At 41.7% G+C, this 18,943-nt stretch overlaps 1 protein-coding gene across 1 annotated transcript; it reads right to left on the reverse strand.

Annotated features, from left to right (window-relative positions):
• Window positions 1-7,397: 7,397 nt before the first annotated feature.
• Window positions 7,398-13,758, reverse strand: PDCL (phosducin like). Its single transcript, XM_033124006.1, has 4 exons — window positions 13,595-13,758; window positions 11,993-12,169; window positions 9,735-9,916; window positions 7,398-8,103 (listed from the first exon to the last, which is right to left on the reverse strand). The coding sequence occupies exons 2-4, from the start codon at window positions 12,162-12,164 to the stop codon at window positions 7,552-7,554; spliced, it is 906 nt and encodes a 301-aa protein (XP_032979897.1). The 5' UTR covers window positions 12,165-12,169; window positions 13,595-13,758; the 3' UTR covers window positions 7,398-7,551.
• Window positions 13,759-18,943: the final 5,185 nt, after the last annotated feature.

Raw genomic sequence — 18,943 nt, forward strand, 5'->3', positions numbered from 1 at the left:
TCATGCAGATTGACTCTTCTTCCTTTGGGGAGGGGGACCGGAATGGAGAGGGCCCACACCTTACTTACTGCTGCTCGACCAGAAAATTCCAGACTGGTTGATTAAGATTGTATTTCTGGCAGAAGCTGAAACTACAAGTAAATCAGGTGTTAAATGTAGCTTTGGTATCAGGGACATTAGCACTAGTGACACCGTTTGGGGCCTGTGGTTTACCCTTTCACAGGGGTTACAGTTTCAGCACATGCCTTTTGGGTGGACACAATTCAGTCCACAACACGAACTGCAGGGCAAGCACCCTGCATCTCTTCCCAGCAGCCTTTCTGGGTGAACATTATTGCAGCCTGTTCACAGATGACGCTGCCAAGCAGTGCTAAGTTCCTGACCTCTGGTGTCCGAGTTTCTGGGTTCAAGGCCTGACTTTACTATTCTAGGTTGGGCAGATTGCTTAACTGTAAAATGAGGATAATTATATCTCTCCGGGTTCTTATGAGAATCATCTAAGAAAATACCTATCAAGTGCTTAACGCAATGACCCGTCCCTTAGTCAGTCTCAATACATGTTGGTCACCCTCACTATTTCAGGTAGGGGAACAGAAACAACAGGTCATTGGGGATAAATAAGGGGATTGGAATTTGAGCTCCAACACTGTGCTCTTCACCAAGAAGCTCGGGACACTTAGCTTGGGATTGCCTTCCTCTTCTCCTCCTGGGCTATTTTTTCTCTCAGCCTTAACTGACCACAACATGAAAGTTAAGTGTAGGTGCGTTGTATTTATCAGATAATATTGGTTTGTTAGTCATTATTTAAAGTGTGTGAATGTAATACTTTCTGCTTCTCTTTTCTAAAAATACAAATTCTCTAAGATGACTCCAATGCAGTGCTAGACATAATCATCCTCAGGTCCCAAATCGAGACTCGTAAAGACAAAACTATTCATTTCCTCTCCTCTGCTGCCACCATGTGGCCATCTTAAGTTATAAGCAGCATTTCCACAGGCTTTGGCAGGGCCAAAGACTTCAAGTTGAACTTGTGATTTGGTTCTCAGTGAGCATAGGTACGGAGTAGACCTCTGATCAAAGATATATAACATTCTGGAAAAGCAATATAACGGAGAGAGCCTTTGGCCCTATTTGGCGAACTCCGGCCTTGGGGATTTTCCCCACTTTAGCAGTAAGCATTCACTTATGTCAACTTAGATTGGAATGACAGGACACTGTCCCTGTTCCCAAGGACTTCATAGTCTGATGTGTAAGCAAACAATTACGATTCTACTTTGGCAACCACACATGCTGAAGATGAGGTTACCCTACCGGAAAGGGAAACAGCGTCATTCAAATCAGCAGGACTTTCACGTCTCACACTTAGGGAAAACATTCAAGTTTTCATTACATACAAAATGAGGACAACAGTCCTCAACTTGTTGAGACGTTCCTATATGTTATGCAAAGTGCAAAGTGCTTTGCCAGTGTTAACTTGTGGACCTGTCACCTGAAATCCTGCCATTTCCACTGTACAGGTGGAGAAACAAAGGCACAGCTAGTACTTGCTAGAGCCAGGCTTGAGCTCCCAAAACATTTCTTAACCAATGTCACCAGAACCTGCAGTAGCTCGCACATTGGTATGACTGCTTCTTTCTGAAGAGACAAGAAAGATTTATGGATCCAGGGAGGATGTGAGATTTGAACTGAGTTTTGAAGGATAACTAGGGCTTTCCCAAGCAGTCAAGAGGGCCCCACGATCTTAGATAAGGCTCATTTTTTGAAAAGTAGACTCAAGGCTTTGTGGAGAATGAATAGTCAATAAACAGATGACATTTATGGAATGGTTACTATGTGCCACACCGTGTGGAGAACTGTAACTCACTGGATGAATCCTTCTAGCAACCCTGTGAGACAGTTACTTTGAGTATCCTCATTGGGGAGACCACGGTCATTCACACAATCAAAAATAAATTCTTCGGCTGGAGGGAATAAAAATAGGAGTGAAACTGCTCTGAGGCTACCTTTCTATATAGTGTTGGCTTTCAAACTAGGTAAATGTTTTACATGTTCAAAAAGTTAGATTAAAACCGATGAATAAAAGCAAACCTGAAAATTGAATCATACAGAAATAAATGAATCTAATTCTATGTCAAACTGGTAACGTAACCACACAAGAAAAGTTAATTCAAATGTTTTAACTTAATACTTTATATATCCTCAACAAGATACATTCTAAAAACAAACAAGAAAAAAAAAGAACTGTAATGAAATCTTGCAATTTTTAGAGTTGTTATTGTTAGTGGCATAGGCAAAATTATGAAGCTACTAAGTATTATATGAAAATAAAAATTAGTAAACATATGGATGTTGGGAATTGTTTTCATTGGAAATATCAATATGAATTCATACTTTTTAAAAATACTTTTTTCCCCAATTCTGTCCAATAAAAGGGCCTACAAGCAATGGCATCCTAGTAGCAATGAGCAGACAGAGTGCCTAGATTTTAGTTCTAAACGCCATTCTCCACGAAAGGAACCAGAGCTTCTGGGAAAAGTTAATTCCAAGCCCCAAACAAAGAAGAACCACATGATTCTGCAACATGTTAAGGCCAGAAACAAAGGAAGGGTCCAAAGACTAATCGTTCATCTCAAAAGGATACAGGAATTGGCTTTAAAAGACTACCATTGGCCAAAAGCACCAAAAAAAAAAAGCTGGTAATAAACATTGAATTTATAAAAATCTGTAAGTCCACAGTGATACTGAGAGAGGGGAGCGGGAAGACAGGGTTCTACATTTCAGAAGATTGCCAGGTAATACATGTGAAAGAAATTACAGAATTAGAAAATCACTAATGTAGTAATCTGCTTCAGGCAAGGATCATCAATAAATACTGAAGCTATTAACTGAAAGGTTTGGGGAAAAAAAGATATTTAGAGCCTCCAATTATCACATCACAGATTAGGTTGGTGCAAAAGTGACTGCGGTTTAAAAGGTTAAAGGCAAAAACCGCAATCACTTTTGCACCAACCTAATACTAGTTACAAAGAGGACAATAATTTTATAATACGGAGATCTGGCATTTACACCTTAACCAGGTGATTAATCCTAGGATCACCGAACTGACATCAGGTATCCCTGACCTTTGCAGTGAGAACTAGACTACATCACTTCTGGTCACAATACTGTCAAAAATGAGAACACAATTCAAAATGAGAATGGGGGTTTTCCAGAAAACCATTGGCCTCCTGGACTCTTTAAAAAGCCATGGACACGAAAAACAAAAACAAAGGTAAGGCAACTTTTCTAGCTTCAAAGAGACTAAAGTGACAAAAATGCAATGTGTGTGAATCTTGACTGGATCCTGGATTTAAAAATAAACTTACTAAAGCAATTTTGGAAACATGTAGGGGAAATTGAACATGGCCTATATTTTGGATATTGTTGAGTTACCGTTAATTTTCTTGGGTGTGATGAAGGGATCGTGGTTACGAGGGAGAGTGACCTTATTCTTAGGGGATGCTGCAAAGTATTTCGCGGCAAAGTCAAGATGTCTGCAGCTTACTTTCAAATGGTTCCAACAAAAACAGGAACAGCAAAGGTAGCAAAATGGTAACTATTGACGAAGCTCCGTGAAGGGTGTACGGTGTTAATTGCGATTAACATTCTATTAATTTTCCTGTGGGTTTTCACAATAAAGGTGCATTTTTAAAAATTGTTGATTCATAAAACTTAAGACCCCGAAGGGTCATAAAAGATCATCTAATTGAACAGTGAAGCTGAAAAAGAAAAATACAGCAATATGGTAGTAAAAATTATGAATAAACATTTTTTCTAAACTGTGAGAAAAATAATCTAATTCAACCCTTCATTTTACAAATGGGGAAACTGAGGCCCCGGGAGAGACTTGTCCGAGAGCTCACAGCTGGCTACCGAGAGCTGGAGTTCATGGTTACTGTTCTCCTCATTACTGCCACCTGTAGCAGGATGTGGGTGGCAGTGTGGTTGGGATACATAGAGGGACTTTGGGCGGAAGGTCTTGGAGTCATGGCAGGAAAGGGGTGGGACCCCTCAGCAGAGACAGTTGTGGGGTCCAGAGGAGAGAGGTTCTGACGTGGAACACAGGCAGGCCCAGGAGACCCAGGGCTCTACCCAGCTCAACTTTTTTCTCTTCTTAAAATTCTCTCCCTTGTTTTCTTCCTCCAACCTATTTCTACTACCTTTTTTTCCCCTTCCTTTTTTAACATATCTCTTCATCATATTGTCAATCATTATGCTTTCTCCACCAAGCACATGGCATCATGGAAATACAAATTTTGGAACTAGACAGACCTGCTTTCAAATCCTGGCCCTGCCCACTCACTGGCTCTACAACTTGGAATCGTCACTTAACCCTGCAAAGTCTTAGTTTCTTCATCTTTGAAGTTCCTGCTTTCTACTTTGAGAGGATGTGGCAATGAACCAGTACGTTCATTAAATTTTTATTGATTCCTTACCAAGTGCCCACACAGTTGTGGGCACTGGCGACAATAAACACAGATAGTACTTACTTAAAGGCTGACTATGTTCTAAGGATTAATATAAAGACTCACATTACTCATCCCCATTTCACAGATGAAGAAACTGAGGCATGGGGGGAATCAGCATCTTGCCCACAAATCTAGCAGCCTATTCCCAGAGAAAACACAGGTTATGCCACACACAGGGAGGAAAACACTCCATGCCTTAATATGCCTTTCATTCCAGAAAGTGAAATCTGGAAAACTACTGGGACAGTTTGTCATAGACAAATATTGTTTCTCTTTCCTTCCCCCAATTCCATGACTAACAAGAGAAATGAGCACTCTCCTTTTTTAACTCCTTCCCTCCCTTACTCTATAAAGAAAAAGGAAACCAACAGAAGTGAACCCGAGTTTTGTGACAGATACTGTCACTCACCTTAATCCACAGGATTCTCAAACTTGAATCTGGAGGACTTGTAAACAGTGGGCCACTCCCAGAACTTCTGCTGCAGCAGGTCCAGGGTGAGGCCTGAGAAGGTGTTTCTTACAAGCTCCCCAGATAAGCTGATGTAGAACCACCCATGAAACAGGTATTGTTCCGATTGCAAAAGTGAGGAAACTGGGCCTCAGGAAGACCAGGTGCCTCACCCCAAGTTACAGCACTAGTGACAGACAGGATTTGAACCGTGGTCTGACTCCAAAGTCTGTGCTGTTTGTACTACACATGCATTAGACACTTAATACTAGGATTTCCCCATTCCATGTCTGTTCACTTTACTCTAGAATTTTTTTTTTTTAAAAAAAAAAAAAAAAAAAAGATTGTATTGGGGATTTATTTGGGAAGGGGAACAGGACTTTACTGGGGAACAGTGGTGTGTTTTTCCCAGGACTCTCATCAGCTCCATCCAAGTCAAGTTGTTGTCCTTTCAGTCTTAGTTGTGGAAGGCGCAGCTCAGCTCCAGGCCCAGTCGCCATTATTAGTTGCAGGAGGCGCAGCCCAGCATCCGTTGCAGGAGTTGAACTGGCAACCTTGTGGTTGACAGCACACGCTCCAACCAACCGAGCCATCTGGCCACCCGGGAGCTGAGCAGCCGCTCATTGACTTCATTCTAGTTGTAGAGGACGCACCTCGCTGACCCATGTGGGAATCGAACCCGCAGCCCTGTTGCCCAGAGCCCACGCTCTAACCAACTGAGCCACCTGTCTGCCCTAGAATTTCCATTCTTAAAAAGCAAAGTCAAGGTTTTGTGACAGCATAATATATTTTCATTTCCAATGAGAAAAGACGGCTTATAGAAGCTATTTTGAAATGTCCCTGTCTATTACCCAAAGATTCCTCTTCTAGAAATCCATACTAAGAGAAACAAAAAAACGTGGCCCAAAGTACAGTTGCTAAGTGTTTTAGGAAAAAGCGGGGACTCTAACCAATATTAAGGGACTGGTTAAATGAATCATGGTATATCTAAATGATGAAACATTGTAAAGCCATTAAAAATTATTTATTTAAAAATTTTATAACATGTCAAAGTCTTTATGATATATTAAATAAAACAGAACACATAACTAAAGTAGTAAGCTCTGAATGTAATTAAAAATATTGAAAAAAGACTAAAAGGAAATAAAATAGAACATTGACAATGTTTGTCTCTGCCTCTAATAATTTTCTGTACTTTCCACACTTTTACAATGAGCTTTTTTAATCAGAAAAACCATGCACTTTCTTTTTCTTGATTAATTACAACAGACATTTTCAAGACCTTTCTATAGTTAGTCAATTCCTAAGTAGTCAGGAAAATAAAACTGTGGATTTTAAAGCTAATATTTAATTCCTGATTACATTTTCCTTGACACTAAAATGTACATTTTTTTAAAAGTAGAAAAACAGAGGAAAAAAGCAAATAATCATTACAAATACACAGAAAATACTAGAAAGATACTTCTAAAAATGACAATGGGGATTATTTTTGGTTGGTAGAATTATAAGGCTTTTCAAATCACTTTTTATCTTAACTTTTCTTACATTTTCTATAATGAACATCTATTACTTCTGCAATAAAAAGTCTGTGCTGTTTTACTTTTTAAGAGACAACTGCCAAGCAATTACAGCACACCTATACAATGGAATATCAATAGCCATTTAAAAAATGTTGTAGAAGAGTATTTCATAACATGAAAAAAAGCTTGCTCTGTTGGTTGACCATACTATAGAACAGTATGCTCAGAATGATCCCATTGTTTTATTTAACAACAAACAAATTGTCTACGTCTACAAAGAAAACATTTTGGAAAGAGTTTTTTTAAAAAGCTACATTACACACAAAAATACCTTGTTAAATAAAAGAGAGACAGAGAACGAGATGAGAACCATGCTATTGAATGAGCCTCCTCTAGAAAGGCTTTCCAGCTCCAGTCAGCTCAAACTGGTCTTCCAGCATCAATGGAGCAGCCAGCATCAATCCTTCCTCCTACTCTAGACTTAATAATGCTTGAGGGGGACACGGACTCCAGCAGCAGAGGTCACCCCTCTTGATGGGGCAAACACACATCATCTGGAATCTTAAAACAAGACCCCGACAGAGAACAGAGTCTAGGGGGAAAAATTTAACTTCCTTCTTGGACTATGGATCTGATTACAAGTAAATATAATTTACAATCATTTGATGAAGGAAATGCACTATTTATGTTGCAAATAACAAACTAACCATGGAATTATACTCCCAGACCTGGCAGAGGCCTCTGAGATCATCTGAAGACAATTTCCAGGACACTGTGTTTAGGATGCCATGTAAATATTGACTGGAAACAACAACGATGTCAAGCTGGAGAATTTTAAGTAAACCGTTCAAAAGCTTAGCTTCCTGTTTATACAACTTTAAGTCACTTTATTGCTCACCACAAGGTGATTCAGCATTCTGATTTAATCTGAGAATTTCTTGAGTCTACATATAATAAAAGGGACTACAAAGAACAGCTGCAAAGCCAGCAGACACAGGAAGGAACAAAAATAAACACACAAGACATGTGCCTTCCAGCCCAAACAATGAGAAATCCATGCCAGGAGATTATCAGTTCAATCTATTTCCAAATCGCTATCCTCACTGTGACAGGTGGCAGAGTTACGCACAGACGTCAGCACCAAGACTTCCTTTTCTGGGAGCAATCCAAACTCCTGCAGAAAAGCTTCAAGGTCCACGGCAAAGAAATCTTCCCCTAGCTGGTCAGTGACTCGAACAAAATTGCCAATCAATTCGCCCCCCTTGTAAATCAGCAGGGCAGGAAGGGCATTGCTGGTGAAGCGACTGCTGGCCCCGATAACTGAGCTCTTCACCCGGCAGAATTTGACAGCTGGGTACTCTGCAGCAAGGCAGATCATGCAACCGTGCATGGCGTCGGTCCCCGGGATGCCGTCCTCATAGATATGGACCATGATGAGGGTGCTCTTCTGTTCTTTATCAATCATGTCCAAAAACCCTTCTCCACTGGGGATCTCAAAAACTTGCCTGAATTGGGGCCCCTTGTGAAGCTGCTGCCGCATCTCTTCCATTCTCTGCTTCCGGTACTGCTGCAGAAACGCTTCATCGTCTTGGTCCTCATTCACCATGGCAAACTCCTTCAGAGTCATCTGAAGGAGGACCAGCAAGTGAGCATGAGAAACACAAACGGGACATTTGTGATAACAGCTGATGTGTGCCACCTGCTTACGACACAGGTGACGCCCCATGAAGCGCTCTGTATGCACTGTATCTCATTGATTCTTATGCGAAGCCCATCAGGAAGGAACCTGTATTAACCCCACTTTATAAATGAGGTTCCAAGACTTGAGATTATTTGCACAAGTTGACAGGGTAACAAGCGTTAAGAGTAGGATTCCAATTCAATTTTTAAGAAACCCAGGCTTTTAACTGCTTTATCAATGTTGCTTCTTAATCCAAATAGGCAGCCCCGGATAATACCACTTCCTGAGCTTTTCTCTTTTTGTCAGTCTTGACAATGGATGAATCCTTTTATCCACTCTTTTGTTTTTGTTGAAAAGATCACTTCAAAGACGACATTAAGGAACTCTAAGAACTCATAACCCCTGCCCTGGACAATACGCATCCCACACACACACACACAACACACACAGTCACATGCTGAAATGGATTCTGCTTTTGTAACAGCAATTTGAGTGTACCAACTAAGCTATAAACTGCTTTTGTCACTTACCATTAGTATATCATAAATATTTCATGTTTCCAAATATTGTTTATAAAATTATACATTATGTGCATGTTTTGATTAACCACCCCTATTTCTAGCACTCGGGCAGTTTCCAGTTCTCTTCTACTGCAGACAACTCAGCACAGTGACAGGAGAGCCTCTCTCTGGCAAGGCTGCCTCATAGGATCACGGGACGTGTTGCTTCATCTGGTCTCTCACCTTGACGTAAGGAAGCTGTGAGCGGTGTGCACACTTCCCTGCAGCCAGCTTAAGTTACAAAAGCATCTTCCATCTCCCATCTTAATCCTCTTATCTGCTCCCTGATACTGGCTGGTATATACAGCTTTCGGCCATATCCAAAGGATCTCAGGCACTCTCAGACATTCACCCGGGGTCATAAGGCTTGGGGGAAAACAGTGCGTTCTTTTGATACTGGGAAGAGAGCAGGAACCTAGTTCCACATAGCTTCCAGTGTCTGTTTGCCTCTATTATATTGCCTCATTACAATAAATTCTCATAAAACAGGCTTCCAGTGAAATAGCAACATCGTGGAAAGAGCAGGAAAATCTGGGTTAGAATCCCAGTTTCTATTCGCTTTTCCTAGGTGCCTGACCTTGAGTAAGTCTCCTCCCATTGCTAAGCACTGGTTTCATCATCTATGAAATGGAAATAATACCACCAACCTCAGAGGGTTCTTTCTAGCCCAAGGTAAGAGCTCAATAAAGGACAGGAAACTCACATGTACTGAGCACTTTCCATGGGCCAGGCACTGTAACGGGCACTGGACCCACCCTGTGAGGTAGGCATACTGACCTCATGTAATCAATGAAAAGCCAGATTCAGAATGGAAGAGACGTTCCCCGCCCCATGGTCACTAGTGGCAGAGCTGAGATTCAAACCCAGGTGTGTTTGAGTGATGACATGACTCTATACTTTCCCCAGCACTGCATAGCTTCTTGGAGGCAAATCAAACTTCCTACACCTCCTGAAACACTAATCCCCAGTTCCGGCAGCCAGGGTAGCTTCTGAGAAAAGCCCGATGCTGCAAATTACCTTCCCACTGATCTTCTCCTGGAGGTCCTTCTGCTTCCGTTGCTCCTCCTCTTCATCCAGATGGGACCTGCAGGTCATTGACAGCTTCTTGATCAGCCTTTCCACCTCCCGGCATTGCTCCTCCCTTTGCTCTGTCTCCAACTGTTTGAAGCGGCGCCAGTCATTGATCACACCTTTTGGACCTGAGTTGGGGGTGAACACGGAGGTGACCAAGAAGAATGAACAAGGAGTGATGGACCTGCTCACATCTGTCTAAAGCTTGCTCCACAGACCACAGCGACGCTCACACAGGGCAGAGTGGTGGACACACAAAGAAGTCCACCGCATCACGGCGTGAAATAACTAAAGGGCCAGACTAAGGTCCAATGTTAGCAGGTAGTTAAATAATGATTCATATACTCAAAGGAAAGGAAAGCAACTCTTAGAAAGAACGAGGTAGCTATGTTTCTTGCCATGAAAGATGTTCAAATATACTAGGTCAAGAAAAAATAAGAGCAAAATGCAGAATAGTATCATACTATGATCCTGATTTTTAGAAAAAGAACTGTTATGTGGATGTATACATATTTATGGATGTTTATATACATGCATGTACATTTATATGTTTATAGAAAAAGGGCTGGAAGGATGCATTAAGCTGTTAACAGTGGTTGTCTCTAAGTAGCAGGATCTGAGGGGATTGGTGAGAGAGAACTTCTTTTTTCTTTCTACGTTTCCGTATGATCTGAATCTTTACAACATTATGGCAGGTTGTTCTATTACTCAAGCTACCCCACACCTCCATGCCCCAGGCTATATATCCCTGCCCTTTGCCATGTGACTTATAATACCTCCTGGGGGATAAGTACAGATATCCTTAACCCACTGAAGTTGGGTTTCGCCATGCAACTTTCTTTGGCCAATGGACTGTGAGCTAAACATTCATGAGCCATTACATGTCTCCAGCAGGCCTCTCTTGCTCCCTACAGTCGGTCATGAAAATGACATTTCTGCCAGCCTAGTTCCTAGAAAGAGAGGCTATATATAGCAGAAACAGAGTTCCCGCTGTCCTCCACAGGCAGCATGTAACATGACTGAGTAAGCCTTTGTTGTCACAAGCCACTGAGATCTGGACATCTTTTGTTACCACAGAAAAACCTAATAAAAATCTACGTGAAGAAAACTTTAAAATGCTACCAAGAAAGTCCTGAAAAATGCAAAGGCAAAACCATATTCCTGATTAGGAAGACCCAACATCACACAAGGGTGCCAATTACCCCTAAATTAACCTATATATGTAATGCATTCCCAACGAAAATACGTGATTATGCATACGTGTGTATACTCCTAAAACTGCTTTGGAAAAATAAGGAAAAGTTAGGGAAATAATGACATAGAAAAATACTGAGTGGGGACTAGCCCTACCAGATACTAAAACATATTATAACACAATTATTAAAAACAGTGCGATACACAATAAAAGACAAATCAATGGATGAATAAATATTTCGGTGTAAAAAATGTGAAATAGTAAAAATACTAACAAAAAGCATGGGAGAATTTTTTATAATCCTGGAGTAAAGGCCTTTTAAGTAAGAAACAAAATTAAGAAACTCTAAAACAATGCTTTTAAGTACATGAAAATAAATTTTTTTGCCAGGAAAAGAACATAAAGTCAAAAAACAAACAACAAATGGGTAGAAATATTTACAACTCATGCCACAGATTAATTTCCTTAATATACAGCTCCCTGAGAAGAAAAAGACCAACGATCAATTTAAAAATAAGCAAAGGATATGAAAATATCTCTTAAAGTTATGAAAAGAGGCTCAACATCACTCTTAGAAAGAGAAAATAAAAGTACCATGAGTTACCATTTGTCATCCACTGGGATGGCAAATATCAAAAAGTGTGATAATACAAGAGGAGGGCAAATGTATTGAGAAATATTGTATTGCTGGTTAAACTATAAAAGAGTACCACCTCAACTTGATAGCAATTTGGAATTACTAAAATGTAAATACACCATTTCTAGGAATTTATACTACTAATATACCCATACCTAGGATTTATGCGATACCAAACAACTTCTAATTTGAGAAGCTGGATTCAAACCCAGGCCAGTCTGTGTTCCTTACCACGCTGCTGTGCATACACGTTTGTATTGTGCAGTGAAGTGACCGCACTGGCTTATCTTTGGAAGCCATCAGACTTCTAAGTGATACATATTTAATGGACCTTTCTTCGACCTGTTCCCAGAGCTCAGGGATTTCCAGTACCTGTGTTAACTGAGATGCCTTCGCCTGCCAACTCAGTGTCTGCAGGCATCGACCCGCCAGCCAGGGCACCCCTGCTGCTGTCCTTGACTTCGCGGTCGCTGTCCTCGTCCTCACTGCTGCTGTAATAGTACTGCAGCTTCTCCCCCAGCAACTTATCATCCAGGGTCGTCATGGTGCCTGGGGGAGGGCAACATGTCAGGCTATTCGCTCGCTTGAACCAGACAGACTTGAATCTGAAGAGTAGGAGTTCACCTGGGCTGAGATCCTACTATTTACAGGACCCTCCAAGTGATTTTTTTCCTAAGTAGGATCTCAACACATCCATACCATGACCCTGTGTGATAGAGTTAATCACGCTCCTTTTGTAGACGATAAAACTGAAAGTCCGATAACAGAAGTTTCTTTGCCAAACTTCACAGCAAATGGTGGGGCTGGGGTCAGACCCCAGGGATGCCTGACTACCAAAGAGGGATGTCAGTCACTGTCTTGTGAATAAAAGACACTGTCCTAGTGCGGAGGCTTGGAGGAATCTACTTTGTGACTGGAGGTTTTATTGACACAGACATTTTGGTTTTCCCATCAACTAAGACTGCTGAGTAATTGAAAAATTGGGTAAGAATCCTCAGAGAAAACTCCAAAAAGAAGCATCAAGAGGATGATGCTGAGTCACTAAGTCAATCACAAGTGTCTTTTGCCTTCAACTCAATCAGCACACTGAGGGTTTGGATGGATGGTTCTGAAACCCCTACCAACGTTGCTTAAAAGAAGGGCTCCTGACAAGATTTTACTCATTTCCAAGAGTTTAAAGGACAGTGGTTAGAGCCAAGATTCTGCATCAGAAGGCACCTGGGACATTTAGGGAGAAAGGCACAGCTTAGCCGCTCGCAGGCCTGCTCGGGGATCCCGCAGGGAGGGTGAACTCCAGCGGTCTTTCCACTAAGCCTAGCGATACTGTGCTTCCCTCATTAAGGACTTTCCACTGGGCCTACACTCAGTTACCAAGTGACTCTCCCACGGGGTAGGGAGCTCTAGAAAGCAGGGACCTTCAATGCCCAGCGCCAAGCCTCTGAACAATTTGCTAAGCCATATGGAGAGAGCCTGGATCGGTGGGGGAATGTGGGGACCCCACAGTCAGGTAGGGAGAGGGGTACACAGGAGGCACGGTTAAGTGAAAGAAAAGAGTAGGTCCCGGGGTAGCAGCACCAAACTTAAAGAGGCGTGGAAGGGCCAAAGCGGTGCACAGTGGGCAGAGAGCGACTGGGTGGGGGTCGGGGGGTGAGAGCAGGGCCAGCCGAGGGGCTCTCAGGGGAGGCGGGGCCAGCAGAGGGGTTAGAGGAGAAAGCGAGGCCGCCGAAGGAAGCGCAGCGAGGGCGGGGTCAGCAGAAGGGTTTGTGGGGGAGCTGGGGCCACTGAGGAGGGAGGGGCCAGAGGAAGGGGGGCAGAGGGGTGCGAGGAAGCTTTGTGGGGAGCCCAAGGAAGGTGGAGCCAGCGGAGGAGGCGGGGCAGGGGAATCGCGGAGGCAACCAGCGTCGAAGGGGCGCGCGGACAAAGCAGGCTCGCCCACCACCCGTATTCCATGCCTGCCGCTTCCTCCCGACTGACCTCAGTGCAGTCACCCAGCTTAGCTCGGTCCGGACACTTCGGGTGGGCAGCTCCGGGGACTTCGGAGGAAAGAGAGCGCTCGGTTGGCGGAAGAGAAGACGGTCGGCGCCTAGAGCACTAGGAGAAAAGCCGCTGAAGTCCCGACTGCGCGGACCAATGAGACAGCCTTCCTGCGTCAGGGCCGACAGACGCTGTCCAATTAGAAAAAGCCTACCCAGGTGACCAAGGGAGGAACTATGGGCCCCATTTTGGGACAAAATACATCAATAGTAATATGCTGCTACTATTTGTTTTGTTTTTATCTAAACGAAAAGTTACACTGTATATGCACAGCTTGAGCAATAAGAAAACATTACTTAGTTACTTTTGAAGTTTCCGAAACCATCCCACGTGTTTTTTTTTTAAATTGGCTTTTAATTACATTACATTCTATTAAGACAGAATAAAAGACATTAAGTAGTTGGCCCAGGAACATACAAGCCTTGGATTAAAATTAAGAAAAGCCAGGTCCAAAAGTAAACGCAATGTGAAATACTAGATTGGACCCTAGAATAGAAAAAAGAACATGAATGGGACAACTGATGAAATTTGTGTAAGGCCTATTAATAATAGCATTGTATTAATAGTTTTGATAATTGTATGACAGTTATATTAAACTTTGGGGATTTGGAGTAAAGAGTATAGGGGAACTCTATACTATTTTTGCAACTTTTTTTAAACCTAAAATGATTTCAAATTCTGAGTCCTTATTGTTCAATACACAACCCTGAAGTAACTCATAGAAAGCTTATTGTAAATTGAATCATTAAAAATATACTAAAACAATATACACTGTTTAATACATTGTTCTTAATTTAAGGGAACGATTCTTAATTTGTGGTTCTATGGCCACCTGCAATTAATTATCTTCAAATTTGTACATGTGCATATTTTTCAGAGAATTTGTTTAGGCTATCCAGTGTCGGAAGTTCTCTTCTCTCCCCATACCCCAACACACACACCCTCCATTTCCCCAAATTTAAGAAAGATTCGTGAAAGAGATTCTATGGTGACTTTCTGTATTTTCGATTGCATGAATAGCTGACTTGAATATGTTGTGATCTGCTTTAAGAGACAAGCCAGCACCCAGCAACAGTGCCTCTGTATAGGAGATTCCCCATAAATATTTGTTAAGTAAATACTAGATGAATGGGGTCTTCTGAAGCAGGGGTCTTCTTCATCCATGGGAAGACATCCATCTTGTCCTTCCAAATTCACTTTTAAGGCTGCAATCCTGGGGTGGGGGGGCGCGGAGAGCGGAGGCTCTCGGTACTGCCCAACAATCCTAGTTTCCCCCAGTCTCTAAGACAGGGGTGTCCAAACTTTTCTCAACGTTTTTCACCAAGAGCCATATGCGGTAAAATACACAAACAGCCGGGCCACTCACTGGAGGTGAAGTACGTATTGCCTCACCTAGTTTATTTAAGTAAACTAAATATATTTTTGGAATTTGCTGCGGGCCAATTAACAATGGATCATGGGCCGCAGCTGGCCCGCAGGCCTCAGTTTGGACACCCCTGCTTTAAGAGAAGCAATTCACATCTCTTTTTTCAGATCTTCAACACTCCCTTCCCTCTCCTGGCTCAGTTTATGATTTTGATTCCTATTTCACCTGAAAAATAGAAGCAATCAAAAGAGACATGCACTTCAGTCCACCCTCAAAATATGCCAACAAACCCCTGATCTATCGGTACCTATTAAATGAATCATCGATGCAGTCAATCCCACTCCTCCAGCCTAGGAGAGGACTCTGCTCATGCAATTACCTCCTCTCTCTCCTGCATATTCAAGCCTACTTTCTACAGTATACTAATGTTTTCCTGGTTCTCACCTCTAAAAATATGCTCTCAGATACCATTGAAGTCACATGCAGATTCCTGACCTACAGAAAGTGTAAGATAATCAAATTTGTTGTGTTAAGCCACTAAGTTTTAGTATGTGACAATAGATAGCTAATACGAGAAATTATTTCAATTTCCATCTCATCTTGTATCTGTTTTGGTAAGCTGTATTTTTAAGGAATTCCTTCATTTCTAAGTCAAGACTTTATAGTTTATTCATTTCCTTCAGAGGTAGACAAAGTGTGCCAATTTATTTGCTCAAAAAGTACTTCAGAAACAAAAAAATATGTCCACACAAAAACATGTATACAGATGTTCATAGCAGCTTTATTTGTAATAGCCAAAAATTTGACACAATCCAAATGCTCTTCGATGGGTGAATGTTTAAACAAAATGTAGTACATCCATACCACAGTAATACTACTCAGTATAAGGAGGAACAAACTATTAATATATGCAACAATTTGAATGGATCTCAAGGGAATTATGCAGAGTGAAAAAAGCCCCTCTCAAAAGGTTACATTGTGTATAATTTCATTTATATAACATTCTCAAAATGACAAATTCTAGATATGGAGAACAAGTCGGTGGTTGCCAGGGGTTAGGGATGGGAAAATAGGGTGAAGGGGGGAAATGTATGTGACTATAAAGGGGTGGTAGCATAAGGGATCACTAAGGTGATGGAACAATTCTGTTACCTTTTTATTTCAGTTCTGACAGTAGTGGCGGTTCCACAAATCTACTTGTGATGTAACTGCATAGAAAAACACACGAGTGCATGTGAAGCCAGTGAAATCTGAATAAAGTCTGTAGATTGTTACTAATGTCAATTTCTTGGTCCTGATATTATAATTATGTAAGAAGCTACCATCAGGGAAGTTGCATGAAGGGTACATGAGTCCTCATTGTATTATTTTTGCAGCTTTCTGTGAATGTATGATTATTTCAGAATATAAAGTTAAAAAGTACTTCAGTTGATCTTATCCAGTCCCTTGGGTTAAGTATCTATTGTAAATAACACCTCCCCTTATTACCCTCCATCCAATTCTGAGGTTGACTTTTGAGTAAAGACCTGAAGAAAGTGAGAGGTCTAGTCCTGAAGATATCCAATGGAGGTGGGGGAAACCTTCTATCCTTAAAGAACAGCTGTGTGAGGGCCCTACAAGGTAGCACGCCTCGCATGGAGATCACCAAAGTGACCAGTGTGGCTGGAGCACAGTAAGCCAAGTAGAAAAGACAAGACTAGCTTTCACTCAGTGATACGAGAAGCATTTGGGGGGTTGGAGCACAGGAATGAAATGATCGCTTCGTATTTTAACGGAATCACTCTAGCTGCTGTGGTGAGGCTAAGCTGAGGGAGGCAAGGGCAGAAGCAGGGAGAACAGGAGATTATCACAATTCGGGTGAGAGAATTATGCCTTGAACCTGGGCGGTGAGAAGTGAAATTCTGAATTTATTTTGAAGGTAGAACCGACAGGATTTGCTATTGGAGTAGGGTTCGGTGACAGCAGTCACCCAACTATTGGGAAGTAATTGAAATGGGCAAGACTGGCGGTGCAGTTTGGGGCGTGGGGGAACACCAGAAACTCAGATTTGGACATGTTAAGTTTGAGATGTTTATTTGAGATCCCAGTGGAGATGCTCAATTGGCTGCCCTACCTAACACGGTCTGACAGTGCTGAGTTACCACGCCCACCTTACAAAATCTCATCATCTGGTTGCATTATGCTCAGTCTGGTTGTACTAATCTTCACGCTCTAAATTCACCTTTTATTTACTTCTTGTCTGTTCCTCCAAGTTTCCTGAAGTTGGGGACTAGGTCACTTCTGTATCCTTACTGCATATTGCCTAATACATAGATTCTCAAAAAATATTTGTTGAATGAGTCTCTGAATACTATACGGACCTGAACATCTGACGATGGATGCTTTTAATGCACCTGGGCAAAGATAGGCCTCAAACCCATTTACATTCCTAGTGGCAGTGATTCCCAAACTTTTCTGCACATTGGACGCATCTGAATGGGGAGCTTCAAAAAGTACTGATGCCTTGGTCCCACCCCTAGAGATTGTGATTTAATCGGTTTAGGGTGGGATCTGGGCTTTGGGACTTTGAAAAGATCCCTAGGTGACTATAATGTGCAGGTTAACTTTGGAACCATTGCACTATGGAGTTTCGATTATTTAAAAAAAAAAAAGAAAAGAAAAATAAAAAGTAAAAAATTGTAGTCTCTGCATAATTCAATAGGTAGTAACTATGAAAGAAAGAAAATCCTCCTGGAATTTCATTTCCTTCATTAAGTTTCTTCCTCTTCTTCCTGATTTCAGTGGTCACTCCAGGGCTTATACAGGATTACATGTTTCGTAAATGTCACTGTGTTCTCAGCAACGAGGTCTGGGATACTAAGACAAATTTAATCCACTATAATGTGTAGTTGGCTGATACGGTATAATCCCTCTACAAAGAGTCCATCAATTGCTCTCTCCTACTTTTCAAATCCATCTCTTTTCCTCCACCCTCACTTTTGCCATGCTGTAAACACTTCTTACCTAAATTGCTGACCTGGCCTCCCTGCTGATCTGTCCCCAGCTTCACCTCACACTACTGCCAAAGTGATCTAAACCCCCAAATTGTTCAGATCGTCTACCTTCCTAATAAAGATTTCCTAATAGTGTCTTTAGTGTGCTATTCAGTGTCTTTCATTTAGGTCCCTACCTACCTCATTTAGCTGTGTGACCTTGGGCAAATTCTCTGAGGACTCTCCCTCAGTTTTCTCATCTATAAAATGGTAACAATGGTATTACATTATAATATACCTACAGCACTTAGAAGTGTGTCTGGAACATATTAAGTGCTCTAAGAGGAGAGGTAAGCTATTCCTTAACATTCCTTCCACTGTCACACTTATAGCTAAAATAGATTCCAACCAGCACCACCACCTTTGGGAGGTAGAACAAAGGCAGACTTGAACCAGAATTTTGATTCTACTACTTCCTAGCTATGAGGTTTTGGGCAAGTTAACATCTCAAATATAAAATAGGGATCAGAATATCTCCAGTGAAGGACTGTTAAGATTGTGGGTTGTTGTGAAGGTAGAACAGGACTCAGGGTGTCCCCCCCAATCCGCCCCATAATTTCCATTTTGGAGTTTCCATACAACCTACATTGGAACACAGCTCACTGAGTTGGTTATTCAGATTTGTCTTTCCCTTTTCTACACCATGAGCTTCTAGAGAAAGGGCTCGTGTTTCATTAACTTTTAACTTTAATGACCAGCACAAATAGAGGCTTAAAATATATCAACTGAGTGAATGAGTAAAACTATTCATGGCCCAGTGAAAATGGTGTATAGATCCACTCAAGCCATTTTCTGTTCATATTCTGAGTCCACAGAACTGTCTTCACACTTCATACATTGCTTTGTATTAGTTATTTGTCCTATGTTTTCCACTAGGAGAAATACTGTGTG

The sequence above is a fragment of the Rhinolophus ferrumequinum genome, chromosome 12 (assembly GCF_004115265.2).
Source record: "Rhinolophus ferrumequinum isolate MPI-CBG mRhiFer1 chromosome 12, mRhiFer1_v1.p, whole genome shotgun sequence".
NCBI lineage: Eukaryota > Metazoa > Chordata > Mammalia > Chiroptera > Rhinolophidae > Rhinolophus > Rhinolophus ferrumequinum.

Bases quoted from the DNA above. Each gene is read 5' to 3' on its own strand.
- PDCL (XM_033124006.1), bottom strand. From the start codon at position 12,164: ATGACGACCCTGGATGATAAGTTGCTGGGGGAGAAGCTGCAGTACTAT. The intron at 9,917-11,992 runs GTACTGGAAATC...CCCCCAACTCAG, and splicing joins AGGCATCTCAGTTAACACAG to GTCCAAAAGGTGTGATCAAT. The intron at 8,104-9,734 runs GTAATTTGCAGC...GTCCTCCTTCAG, and splicing joins AGGAGAAGATCAGTGGGAAG to ATGACTCTGAAGGAGTTTGC.